This window comes from Setaria viridis, chromosome 3, assembly GCF_005286985.2.
Source record: "Setaria viridis chromosome 3, Setaria_viridis_v4.0, whole genome shotgun sequence".
In the NCBI taxonomy this organism is placed as follows: domain Eukaryota; kingdom Viridiplantae; phylum Streptophyta; class Magnoliopsida; order Poales; family Poaceae; genus Setaria; species Setaria viridis.
This window is the reverse complement of record NC_048265.2, coordinates 43,915,832-43,928,039: the sequence shown is the minus strand read 5'-3', so window position 1 is coordinate 43,928,039 and position 12,208 is coordinate 43,915,832. Positions and strand designations below refer to the sequence as shown.

Genomic DNA, 12,208 nt, shown 5'->3' with positions numbered 1-12,208 from the left:
ACTTACTAAAATATATCGTTCAGAGTCAAAGATGTCCCATATATGGATGTATCGTATGGTCCTAGCTGGCCACTGTTGTTGCTTTGCCAGCTTATAGATTCCTAGCTTAGAACATTTTTCAATTGTTCCAGAAACTCCCAGGCACATTAGCTCCTCACCCATTATCTCACTAAACTAGACTGTCCTCGCCTGTTTGTAAAAGTACATGCATGTATGCTCCATTTACTTCCAGCTCTACACCGAGACCCGGACCCGCTAAGGAAGCCCAATAGAGGTCTCCAAACTCTATAAAAGGCAGCCACCCCCTGTTTTCCCGAACCATCCACCCATACACACTCATCTCTCCGCGTGCATCCACAGCAGCTTGGCAGAGCTTGAGAGCTACAGAGACAACGAGAAGCTCGAGAGATAGAGAGAGAAATCTAGAGAAATCACTTCTTGCAGCCAAGAACAGAAAAAAAAGCAAAGCAAATGGACCGCGTGATGAAGCTGGCGTCGGAGCGTGCTGTGGTTGTGTTCACGCTGAGCTCCTGCTGCATGTGCCACACGGTGACGAAGCTAATGCAGGACCTGAGCGTGAACGCTCTTGTGCACGAGCTGGACAGCGACCCCAGGGGCAAGGAGATGGAGCGCGCCCTGCTCAAGATGCTCGGCGGCAGGGGCCCCGCCGTCCCTGCCGTCTTCATCGGAGGCAAGCTCGTCGGCGGCACCAACAGGATCATGTCCCTCCACCTCGGCGGTGAGCTCGTGCCCATGCTCATGAACGCCGGCGCGCTCTGGGTTTAGAGAGCAGGGCAGGTTTTTCGCGTCCCGGAAAATAAAGAGACCATGATCGAAGAGTACAAGGTTTGGTAGTGTGTGCGTGCGTGTGTGTGTCGAGAGCAGGTTTTTCCCGTCCTGTTCTTCTGAGTTCTGACAGGAATAACAAAGGCAAACTACCTGCTCGCTAGCTTCATGCCTTGCAGAAGCTAGTGAGCGAGAGAGATGGCCTTCCTCTTCTTTTTTGATGTTTTTTTCTAACTTTGTAATAGTACATGCGTGTACTGATCAATCGCCCTTTTTCGACGGGCTTATGAATATCAATACATGTATGAGAGTTTTGTTTGTATGTATGATGTGTGGTATGTGCAATGAATGTATACAAGATTTCAAAGCATGCATTTGCTCATATTGGTCATAACCTACTTGTGTTTGGTTGTGTGTTCTAATCAGCTACGCACTATGCTTGTTTTAAATAAAAATAATGTTGATATATACATAAGCTAGCTGGTTCTTGATGCTGTTTCCCATCACATGCATTATGTTGATAGATCTAATTTGTTAGCATGACTTGGTTACAGACGACCAGTTATATGTATCTCTATTCTTGAATTTTGATTTTGTGTCCTGTAAATTTATAATAGTACATCGTGATAAGTTCTTACAAGTTTAGAATAATAGATGATTTTTTTGTCAGGTTTCTGGACCAATGTTCTAAGAGCAGCCCCAGTGTGTATTCAATTTTTGGTTGAAGGATCATTCACATAGAGTTACATTTGCAAACTTCAGTGACTCAGTGTTGAGTTCGATCATTAAATGCAATTTATCTGAAAGCCATCAAGATTGAAAAATTAAATTAAAGATTAGAGCAGCACATAAATTGTTTTCATGCATCGACTATATAATAGTGATTACATATATCCACATATATTAATGCTGCAATAGTTTCATCAGAAGTTCAAGAATATAGATTTTCCCAACAAGTTTAGCTCAATTACATTACAAGTCACTTGATGAGTTGCTTGGTTTGGTACTATATAACTTAAATCCATTAAGGCAAACAAAGGTCACCACAGAGGTTATTATGCGTGAATCATTTTATCTCATGATTATAATGTTAAAAATGAGGTCGTCCATCGACAAATTTTGGTAGAAATGTTTCTTAATAAAAATATAGAACATGTTTTTCTGGAAAAAGCAACAATAAACCTAACTATTAAAGCCATTTTACGTGATAGGTCTAGTATATATAGGGACAGATGGATATAAAGGTGACACATGTGCATGCATGGTATAATAGATTGCAAATCGGTCTCGGATCGCAGCATCACACGCATGCAACATACGTACAATCAAACCTTGTGAGGTAATAGTGTGGAGAGAGAGAGAGAGAGAGATGCATCTAGCTACTTGGTGACTATACTATATTTTTATATGTAGGAATAATATGGCTTTATTTTCAAGATTCTGGAACCACATTGGAATGTGAAGATCAGAGCAACCCAGCCAAAGGTGTGGCCTGTTGGATGCCACATTGTGAGCTATGGGAGAGCCCAATTCCTGTATGGTTGCTAGGGTGGATGCCCTAATGTTGAATATAATAACTTTAACTCTGACTTTTGTAACTGTGTTTTTTAGAAGAATTTTGTTTGATTTGATTCTATTACATGCAACAACCGTTTAATCTGTGCGTGGGTACTGATGTTGGAGTTGTACATATATATACTTGATTGCGTGTTTTATGCATGCATGTATGATCGAATCCATGCTTCAACTTCGTAGTGGATATCATGCATTGTCATGGATCGATATCGTACTATGTATTTTGGTTTTAGTTTTATTTTTTGTGATTTTGCTTAAATAATACACTAAGATGGCACACATACATATATTTTGTACAAATGGAACCTACTGTTTGAGTAAAACTAGATTGGATCATATATAAATTCAATATAGTGAAGAACTAGTTGTTAACACCAAACACAAAATTGGGAAACAATTGCCAAAGTTTGTCTGGGACATATTTCATTTACCCAAGATGGGATCCTACTGACTTGCTCTAATTAAGATTTTATGTCTTATTAAAGTAAATTATTGGCTCAGTATAAATATATATAGAAAATGATATATGTACTGCTAGCAACAAATTTATTCATGAGAACTAGTTTATTGCCCTTTGATGAGAACTAGTTTATTGCCCTTTGATGCATGGCTATGGTTCAATAGGATTGGAAGCACAAGAAAATAGAACAAAACATTAGGCATTCCAACTTTGGGAAGCCGCATGATGGGTAGTTTTCCTTCTTTTTTAGAGACATGTGTACATGCATATTTTGCACTTCACTTTCAATATTGTTTTTGCCGACAGAGGGGCTGGAGGTGTAGTCTTGCTTATTCTTTCATTTTCTGATATATGCCTAGTTTGTGAGCTGTGACAAGTAATCTATATGGTACGGTGTTGCCATTCAAACCGTCAACTAATTGTGGACTCCATTGTTGATCCATGCATATATTACTTGACGATAGACTACGCACATCATCTGCTTGAGCTAATAGCTAAATACTTGAACAATAAATTCTTAATTTGTATATCTAAAACATACTGAGACCATAAATCTATTTGTTAATTTCTTCACAAAAAGTAAAATCCCACTTCTTCCCCTCTGGTGAATTTGCCAGATAAAGGACCCAGGCCGGTATTTGTAAAATTAATTAGTTCATGCTTGTATATTGCTTGAGTAACCAACTAACTTAATTATTAACATACAACATCTTCCAATGCTGCTATACGTGGCCCAGGTCTTGAGATAGAAATAAAGAAATGCCAGATTCAAACCTTATCATAAACTTGGGAATCTTTCAAGCTTTGGAGAGATTCCATTTTTTTTTTGCAGGGGCAGGCATAAAAAAAATCCCAATATTCCTCTTGTATCTTGCTAGGCCCCATTTAATTTGTTTTAAACTTTATCCACTATGCATGCTGGATACGCTCACCACTTTAACAAATGGACATGGACACATGCATGAATGGAGAACTATGCGTCCATGACTATATATATTTTCTGATGGTGATAATGATGTCATAGTTTATAACTTTATATGTTGCTTTATTTATTAGGTGCACTGTTAATACTTATCATGATAAGAACCGAACAACATACCCTAATAATATCTAAGTAATTGAAGGACCGGAACGGGCGACCAAAGGGGGTGAATGGGAGCCGATTCAAATTTCTTCAAAGAACCTCGGGTAAAGTCCCAAACCAATCCACAAACCTCTTCTAGCAATATCAAGTCCCCTTAGCTATGCAAGAGCTAATGGACCTAGGAATGGTGCTAGGAACCAAATTAGTGACTAACGGAAGCGAGAAAGAACCAAAACAAGTGTTGGAAAAAGAGATTGGGGGGTTGTTTGTTTCAGCTTTTCCAGCCGATTCTCGTGAAAATAATCGAGCAAGCACCCAAACGGCGGAATTCTCGACCGCTTCCACACACAGCGATTTTTCCCGCAGCAAAGGAATGCATTGCGGCGCACAATCGGCCCTCCCATCGCTTTGGGAAAAATCCCACCAATTCCGCACCCCTCCCCTCCCCTCCCCTCCGCAACCCGCCTCCCCTCTGCCTGGGCACGCTCGGCCACCTCTCCCCTCGCGCACTCCCCCATCTCCGGCCGCCGCTCGATCTCCCCCGTGGCTCCGCTCGAGCCTCACGTGCTCCCCCATCTATAGCCGCCGCTCGGTCTCCCTCGCGGCTCCGCTCGGTCTCCCTCGCGGCTCCGCTCGGTCTCCCGTGCTCCCCATCTCCAGCCGCTGCTCAAACTCCCCCGCGGCTTCGCTCAGGCCTCGCGTGCGGCCCCATCTTCGTCCGCCGCTCAGTCTCCCCCGGGGCTCTGCTCGGGCCTCCCACGCTCGCCCATATCCGGCCACCGCTCGGCCTCCCCCGTGGCTCCGCTCAGGCCTCGCATGCGGCCCCATCTCCGGCCGCCACTGGCCTTCCCCATGGCTCCGCTCAGGCCTCGCGTGCGGCCCCATCTCCAACCATTGCTCAGGTTCTATCGGTGTTTTCTACCAGCAACCTATGGAGGGTTACCCAAGGTAATAGATTGGTTGGTGGGGAATCGCCAAACCTAGAACTTGAAGATAAAAGCGAGGACACAAGATACGGATTTATACAGGTTGGGACTACCGGAGTAGTGTAATACCCTACGTCCTGTTTGAGGTGTTGTATATTGCACCCTACACTTGGGTGTTGAGATATGAGGATTTGGTCCTCTGTTGTCTCTACCGATCTAGGTACCCTTCCCTCCTTTATATACTCCAGGAGGTGGGATAACTAGTCGGTTACAAGGAGGAGTCCTAATAGGATTATGTGGTATGAGTCCTAGTAGGATTACAGAGGAACTAGCTGTGCCTTTGGAGATATGCTTAGCGTCCTGGAGCGTCCTCGTTGAAGCTTGACCTGAAAGAAAAGATGCATACATTATGTAGCATATTTGTAGAATATTGAAAACTACTTAAATTTATTCAGTGATCAACATAAAATATTTTTTGTCATGCTCTTATTTAGGCTATATTCCTCCCGAGTAGTTATCCTGTTGTGTTTAGGCTCTCGGTCTCTGTTTAGCCATAGCCACTGCGTGGCGAGATCCTTGTCTCTTGTACGCATATGGGTACTGCTGTTTGCACAGCTGAGATCTCTGTCTCATGTATGTGTGCTAGCATTTAGGCATGACAGATGATCCGAGGCTTTCACGAATTAAGGCGTGTTCTGCTCGAGAAGATTAGTGACCTTAAGAGAAGACAAAAAATGAGTAGTTGGTATTGCAACAAAAGACACTGCGTGATTTCGTGCAAGAGTTTGCTGCCCTCCAACGAGTAGAGCGCGTGTTGTGCGCATAAGATTTGTGCCTCCTTAGGGTGTAGCCGTTGTGAGCCTCCAGTATTTAGTGCATCAAATTTGTGGCTATTGCCTCCAAAGTTCAATGTACCAAACCCATGACAGTACCTCCAAAAATCAGTGCACCAAACTCATGGCCGTAGCCTCCGTAATTTGGTGTACCAAGCCTGTCTATCGGTCAACATGCCCCAGGAATAGTTAGCAAAGTGTAGCTCTGTAAGGTAATTCCCGTTGAGAGGCGTACACAAATAGGTAGTCGGCGCGTTGCCTTGCATGCGGAAAACAAGCCGGAAAATAATTAGAAAAGTGACTTAGCTTGATTCGTGGACGATTGTCGATGAAGCCATGTTGATTGTTGATGAAGCCAGCTAGTCGGAGTCGATTCCGACTAGTTGTTGATCACGTGGAACCCGCCATCGATTAGTTTTCTAGTTGAGATGAGTAGTCGAAGTAGTCCGTCCTTGACTAGTTTTCTAGTCAAGACAAGTAGTCGAAGTAGACCGTCCTCGATTAGTTTTCTAGTCGAGATGATTGGTCGAAATAGTCGATGGTGTGATGCTTCTCCTGACTAGTTTCTAGCCGAGACGAGTAGTCGAGGCTGTTGTCAGCGAGAGTCGATGTGGCTGGACGTCAGTGTAGTAGCGCTCATGTACATCTTAGGCAGCGAGGAATCTTGAAGCTTCGTGGTAGCCCTCGTGTGCATGTAGCAAAGCCTAAAATTTCATGGTAGAACTTGCGTGCAGCAGGAATTTCTGAATTTTAACCGGCCACATATTATTGCTCTGTCCTGTCTCGATACTTACGCGGCTTTTCTCTTCTTTTCATGGATCAGCGAAGTCACGAGTAGTTTCCGCTTCGGACTCGGTTACGGAATTGATGGATATCCTCCGCCTCGATATGCATGCAAGTTGGACGTTTCGTCGCGTGCTGCCCGCGCATAGCAATTTGCCTTCCTGACGGTGCTGTCTTGTTCTGCTTTCGACTAGAACACAGAGCGCATCGACTCCGTATCGGCGTGACGCCGCCGCAAAAAATCGACGCATCGCCCGCCCGCAACACAGAATTAGCTTTGGGATCTGTGCTGCTCTAAGGAGATTGATCTTGATGATGAGGTCCTTCAACCTCGCTCAATAATCTCGAGGATCACCCCTACCTTGCGCGCCAGATGTCAGTATTTTATACCGGCAACCTACCAAAGGGGTACCCAAGGTAGTAGATTGGTTGGTGAGGAATCGCCGAACCTAGAACTTGAAGGTAAAAGCGAGGACACAAGACACAGATTTATACAGGTTGAGGATGCCAGAGTAGTGTAATACGCTACGTCCTGTTTGAGATGTTGTATATTGCGCCCTGCGCTTGGAATGTGAGGTACGAGGATTTGGTCCTTTGTTGTCTCCACCGATCTAGGTACCCCTGCCCTCCTTTATATACTTCAGGGGGTGGGATAACTAGTCGGTTACAAAGAGGAGTCCTAGTAGGATTACATGGTATGAGTCATATTAGGATTATAAAGGAATTCTTGTAGGAATCCACCTTCTTCCTTCCTTGTGGGTACTGAGGATCTATCCCCGACAGGTTCCCTCAAAACTAACACAAAAGTACGGAAACTCCGCAGAACTCTTCGGAATATTACGCAACTTCCGGAGAATCCGCACCTACAGAATTTCCGGAAAACTCTTTGGAATTTTCCGCACCTATGGAATTTTCCGGAAAACTCTTCGGAATATTCCGCACCTATGGGATTTTCCGGAAAATTCTTCGGAATATTCCGCAGCTCCAAAAACAGCCTGCGTGAAGAAGTCGGAAAAATCCGAAACTCGATCTAACGACCTCCAAAAATCACGAAATTTGAACCATAGACTCACAACAACATACAAGGCTATTCGCAAAGGCTCACTTCAAAAATCCCATGCATTTATCACTAGATTCATGATTTTTGAAGAAGCTAGAAAAAGGAGAAGAACTCAAGAACAAGCTCAAAGATCCCATCTTGAAATACAAATCAAATGTGGTCCAAATCCAACAAGATCATAGCCATAGATGAAAATACATGTGGGGAATCTTTGCTCGAAAGATTTTCCCAAAAAGATCAAGATTTCACCTTCGATTTTGCAGATTTGTCCAAGAACACAAGAGTGGGAATTTTTGGGAAATCTCAAAATCCGAGATGCTCGTGCATGGATTTGCTAGGGGTTCATCCTAGATGTTCTTGTACATGTCCTAGCACCGATTTGCTTAAAAAAACACCCAAATCGTTGCCAATCACGAGATCCGAAAACTCACCCAAAAATGCTCCGAAAATAGGAAAAAAGATAAATTTCAGATCTTGACAAGGAGAAGCAATGAGCACGAAATTGATTCGTGGATTCTTTCACCATGTCCGGTTACAATCCACTCTTAGGCACCAACAAAGCTAAGATGGCAAAAATATCAAATCAAAGATCCACTCCTCTCCCTCCCTCTCTCATACCCAAAGGCTCTCACAAATAAATGAGAAGCCCACCACCAAAACCCCCCAAAAAGTTGTGGCTGCCCAACAGCCCTCTCCGCATATATATAGGCATCCGGAAAATGGTCAGAATGCTCTTACATGAAGCACACAACTCGAATATTCCCAGGGGTAAAATCATCCAACTTTTTCCTCGTACATCGGACGGACCCGACGCCTTCACAACTTCGCTTCGCCTCGATGCAAGTTTCGTGATAGTGCCATGCATCCTCCGACTCGACGCCGTCCAGCTGCACCGGACACTTCCCCCAGTTTTGCGGCCAAACCGGTCAAACCCTCTCGCACGCCTTGCAAGGCGTGACTCACTCATGTTGACGTGTGTCCAGCCTCCGCCAAGCCTTCGACTCCTCCAAGTCTTTTGCTCCCGGCTCCCGGGCCGCCTACTAGACCTGCCTCCGTCTTGCTTGACTCGACCGACGCCGTCTCCATCACCGTTCGTGTACTCTTGCTCTTCCATGAACCATTTGAATCGCCCATGACTCCGCCTGGATTCCTCGGGTCCCTCGGTCCAAGCCTTCTCGCGTCCACCCTTCACAGCCCTAGTACATCGGCATGAACCTTTCGCTTCATCTTCACCTCATGCCGTCGACTGCCATGTCTCATCCTACACCTGCACATCATAAGCCAAGAGACACAACACACAAGATATGTTTTACACACACCACACCACGACGCACTCAACACAACACCTTCGAGTAGCCGTTAGTATAAATATGCACATATGAAATATGGACTCAACCGGTAAAGCCTCAAATCATCCAGTCAATCACTCATCACAAATAGACCAAGGCACATGTCAACTTGGTCTCTCATTAATCTAAAACATGAACATTTTCTTTTAGTGATATATATACAAATTGATTAAAAGTGAGCCAAGAAAACAAAACACAAAGAGCGATGAATTGAATTGCAATTTACCACCACATGGTTTCAATATTTGCATTTCATCACCCTATATTTCAAGGACCTTATTAGCTTTAAAATTGATTTTTATAGCTTAATCCTTGCCTCACCTTAGCTTGTCCATAATTCCTAGCTTCAGTACCGTCAATACACATGCACACAATACAAGATTAGCTAATTAAGTCGACGAACAATTGCCATATGAAAAATTAGCCAGTTAAGTCCACGAGCAACATGCCCTATAACCCTGAACCCTACGGTCCATTATGGCATAATAATTTTACCTCCGAAATAAAAAAAAATCACTTTGAGAATTTAAAGAAAAAGAAACGAAAGAGACAGTATTATGACTCTCTCTCTTATGCTCATTATCTACAACTCTCTCTCTCTTTGAGTGTGCAATCCACACGTCGAAGATTCTTATGCTCATTATCTACAACTCTCTCTCTCTATACATATATCGAGCAAGCACAGCTCTATCGGATGATCACTATAAAAGGGCATCACACACCCTGCCCTCGCAAAGCACACAGCCAAAAACATCAACATTGTTTGCTGGCAAAGTTCGATTCAGCTTAGAGAGATCAAGAAGACGGCGGCGATGGCGGAGAGGGTGTCGAGGCTGTGAGAATCCGGGTGGGCCATGACATACCCTGGGCTCCAGCTATAACCCCACCAATTAGTTTACCTGGTATACAACCTGATGTGGCGACACTCGACCCCGACGATTCGGCTGTGCGCCTCCGCCTCGACGAGTCAACAACCCGATTCAGCTATGACTCCTCTGCCGCGGTGTGTGCACCGCCACCACCATTGCCAGTCTCCACGGCTGAGAGCAAGAGCAGCTCCTCCGCCTCTTCGCCATCTGCCTGCAGGTGGTACAGGATCCACGAATCAATCAAGAAGCCACATATCAGACGATCTCCGTCACTTTGTTTATTGGTCCGAGAGTTCCGACGGGCGATGGATGTTTAAGATTAATCTATCTTCTATTTTTTTCTTATTTAAAAAAACTTATGTTCTTAAATATTTTTATTTATTTATGTATGAGTGCTTTTTTATTTCAGTTCGTGAGTTTATTGAACGGACCATCAATTCATCAACATTCTTAAATTCTTAAAGGGTATTTTCTGCATTGGTTAAAGTGAAAACAAAGTCAAGGAATAAGCTAGGTGATAGTATTTTGGACGATTGTCTAGTCACATTCATTGAGCGGGATATTTTCTTCCGAGTGAAGGAAGATGATATAATCAAGATATTCATGTCATTAAAAAAGTGGCGGGTAAACAAAGCAGATAAGTAATATTGTAAGTTTCTTTTATACTATATTTCGAACTATTTGTATTTCATTTGAACTATTTATATTGTGATTTGTTATTGGTTCTAACTTAATCTTTGAATTTAAGACTTACCATGTTATTTAGTGCATGTGGTTTACCAAATTAGAATATAGTTTTACCAAATTATAAATGGTTTTATCAAATTGCATAAGATTTTTTTCAGCATACCCTGTGGTAAAATCCTAGGTCCGTCACTGGTGAGAATCCCCACCACACATCGGCAGCAACTACACGCATAATCCCTCATACATAGCTCTCAACAAGGATATGTGAGAAGTTTTGTTTAGCGGCTAACGGCAATAGCCTCTAGCAGGGCAGAAAAAGGTCAGGAATGACTAGTCCATGTCTTTGAATGGAAATGGACAAATGTAACCCTGACCTTTCCACCATTTTTCAGTGAGATGTGGATTTTGAATTGCCACTCCTTGTTGGTTTTGGATTGTGTCTGATTTTGAGCAGGGGGAATATAACTATGAGAGCACAAGCCTAAATGGCCAATACCTGTAAAGGAAAAACAAGCATATCCTTTTGGTTACCATGGAAACTGAGTTAAATAAGCACGACATGTACTTGTAATGATTAAATTTCTACTTCTCATCATTCTTTTGAAGCAATCGAAGCGATACTTGCCTGATCGAAGCGATATCTCCGTGGTGGATGCTCCAACGTGAACACTTAGTTGTACATCAGATAGGTATTTTTAGGTTTATCTTGATCAAGTTTAATCTCCTAGATGCCCTAAAAGTAGTTTTAAATTATTCTAATTCACCCCTTCTTCTCTTAGGACAGGTCTACTGTTTTCCTTACATCCAGTATTGGGCTGCCGCATTGGACACCCATCAGGTCTTCGATTTTTAACCCTTCTCCGTTGCAGGTTATCTTCTCAGTTATCCATTCGCTTTGCTCATGTGTTATATTACAGAAATGGGCAGCTTCACAGAGCTTGGTTGCAGTGGGGCCGCAGCACCTGGCTCAGATGGTCAAGGAGTTCTTTTTATCTAGGCATATGGGTGGCGGTCTATCATTAGCGCCCTGATTCTTCTTTCTTTTTTCTTTCTTTTGGATGTGTGTGTCCTGGTAATTCAGAGGCTAAGAATATGGTTCATGGAATTTGTATCAGATTGATGTAAACCTTGGATTCAATAAAATTTCCCTTATTGAAGAAAATCAGGTCATCAGTTACTCATTGATCATTATCTGCATAGCCCATATATGGATCCAATCCAAATTGCCATGAGTTCCTCTAGCCCTAGGGTCCGTCATCAACATACAACCTTTTTGTGTTTTATGCTAGTTACTACCTGTGCCACTGGAGATTGTTATGGTTTATTTATGGTGCTTGTGAGGGACCTACTACGTTAATTTGCTTTATAGTATTCAGTTCCAGATTATTGTAACTGGACTTTTACAGGGGATTTAAAATTTTCACGGGTCAGTGGAAACCATAAACATGCCGAAGGGAAACATGCCATATACTTGTTATATTCAACAATATCATTAGTCATATTGAATTGCTGATGCCTCCAAAAGACACCTCATTCCATGCGTTCTGCATTTCGTACATTATGCATATCTTACCAATAAGAAAACCATATCTCCATTATCTTTCTCTTTTTTTAAAAAAAATAAGGGTAAATGGACAAAGTCAAGAGAGATGCACTGGTGGCCATCACTACTACTATGGCGCCACGCCACACAACTATCCGTTAGGATCCTTTGACAGAACGATATATCGCTAGTTTGATATACAACATATGCTCGATGCTAAGGGAAACATCATCCTGCCAAAGCATGGCTATAT

General features: G+C 43.0%; 1 protein-coding gene and 1 long non-coding RNA gene across 2 annotated transcripts; both read left to right on the top strand.

Moving 5' to 3' along the window:
* The first annotated feature begins 302 nt into the window (after window positions 1–302).
* On the top strand, window positions 303–1,108 carry LOC117847441 (putative glutaredoxin-C14). Its single transcript, XM_034728658.2, has one exon. It carries the CDS (start codon window positions 472–474, stop codon window positions 784–786), a length of 315 nt encoding a protein of 104 aa, XP_034584549.1. The 5' UTR covers window positions 303–471; the 3' UTR covers window positions 787–1,108.
* Window positions 1,109–9,569: 8,461 nt separating this feature from the next.
* LOC117847805 (uncharacterized) lies at window positions 9,570–11,574 on the top strand. The gene is made up of 3 exons (XR_004638716.2): window positions 9,570–11,101; window positions 11,197–11,250; window positions 11,330–11,574. It is a non-coding gene; the product is annotated as an uncharacterized lncRNA (long non-coding RNA).
* Window positions 11,575–12,208: the final 634 nt, after the last annotated feature.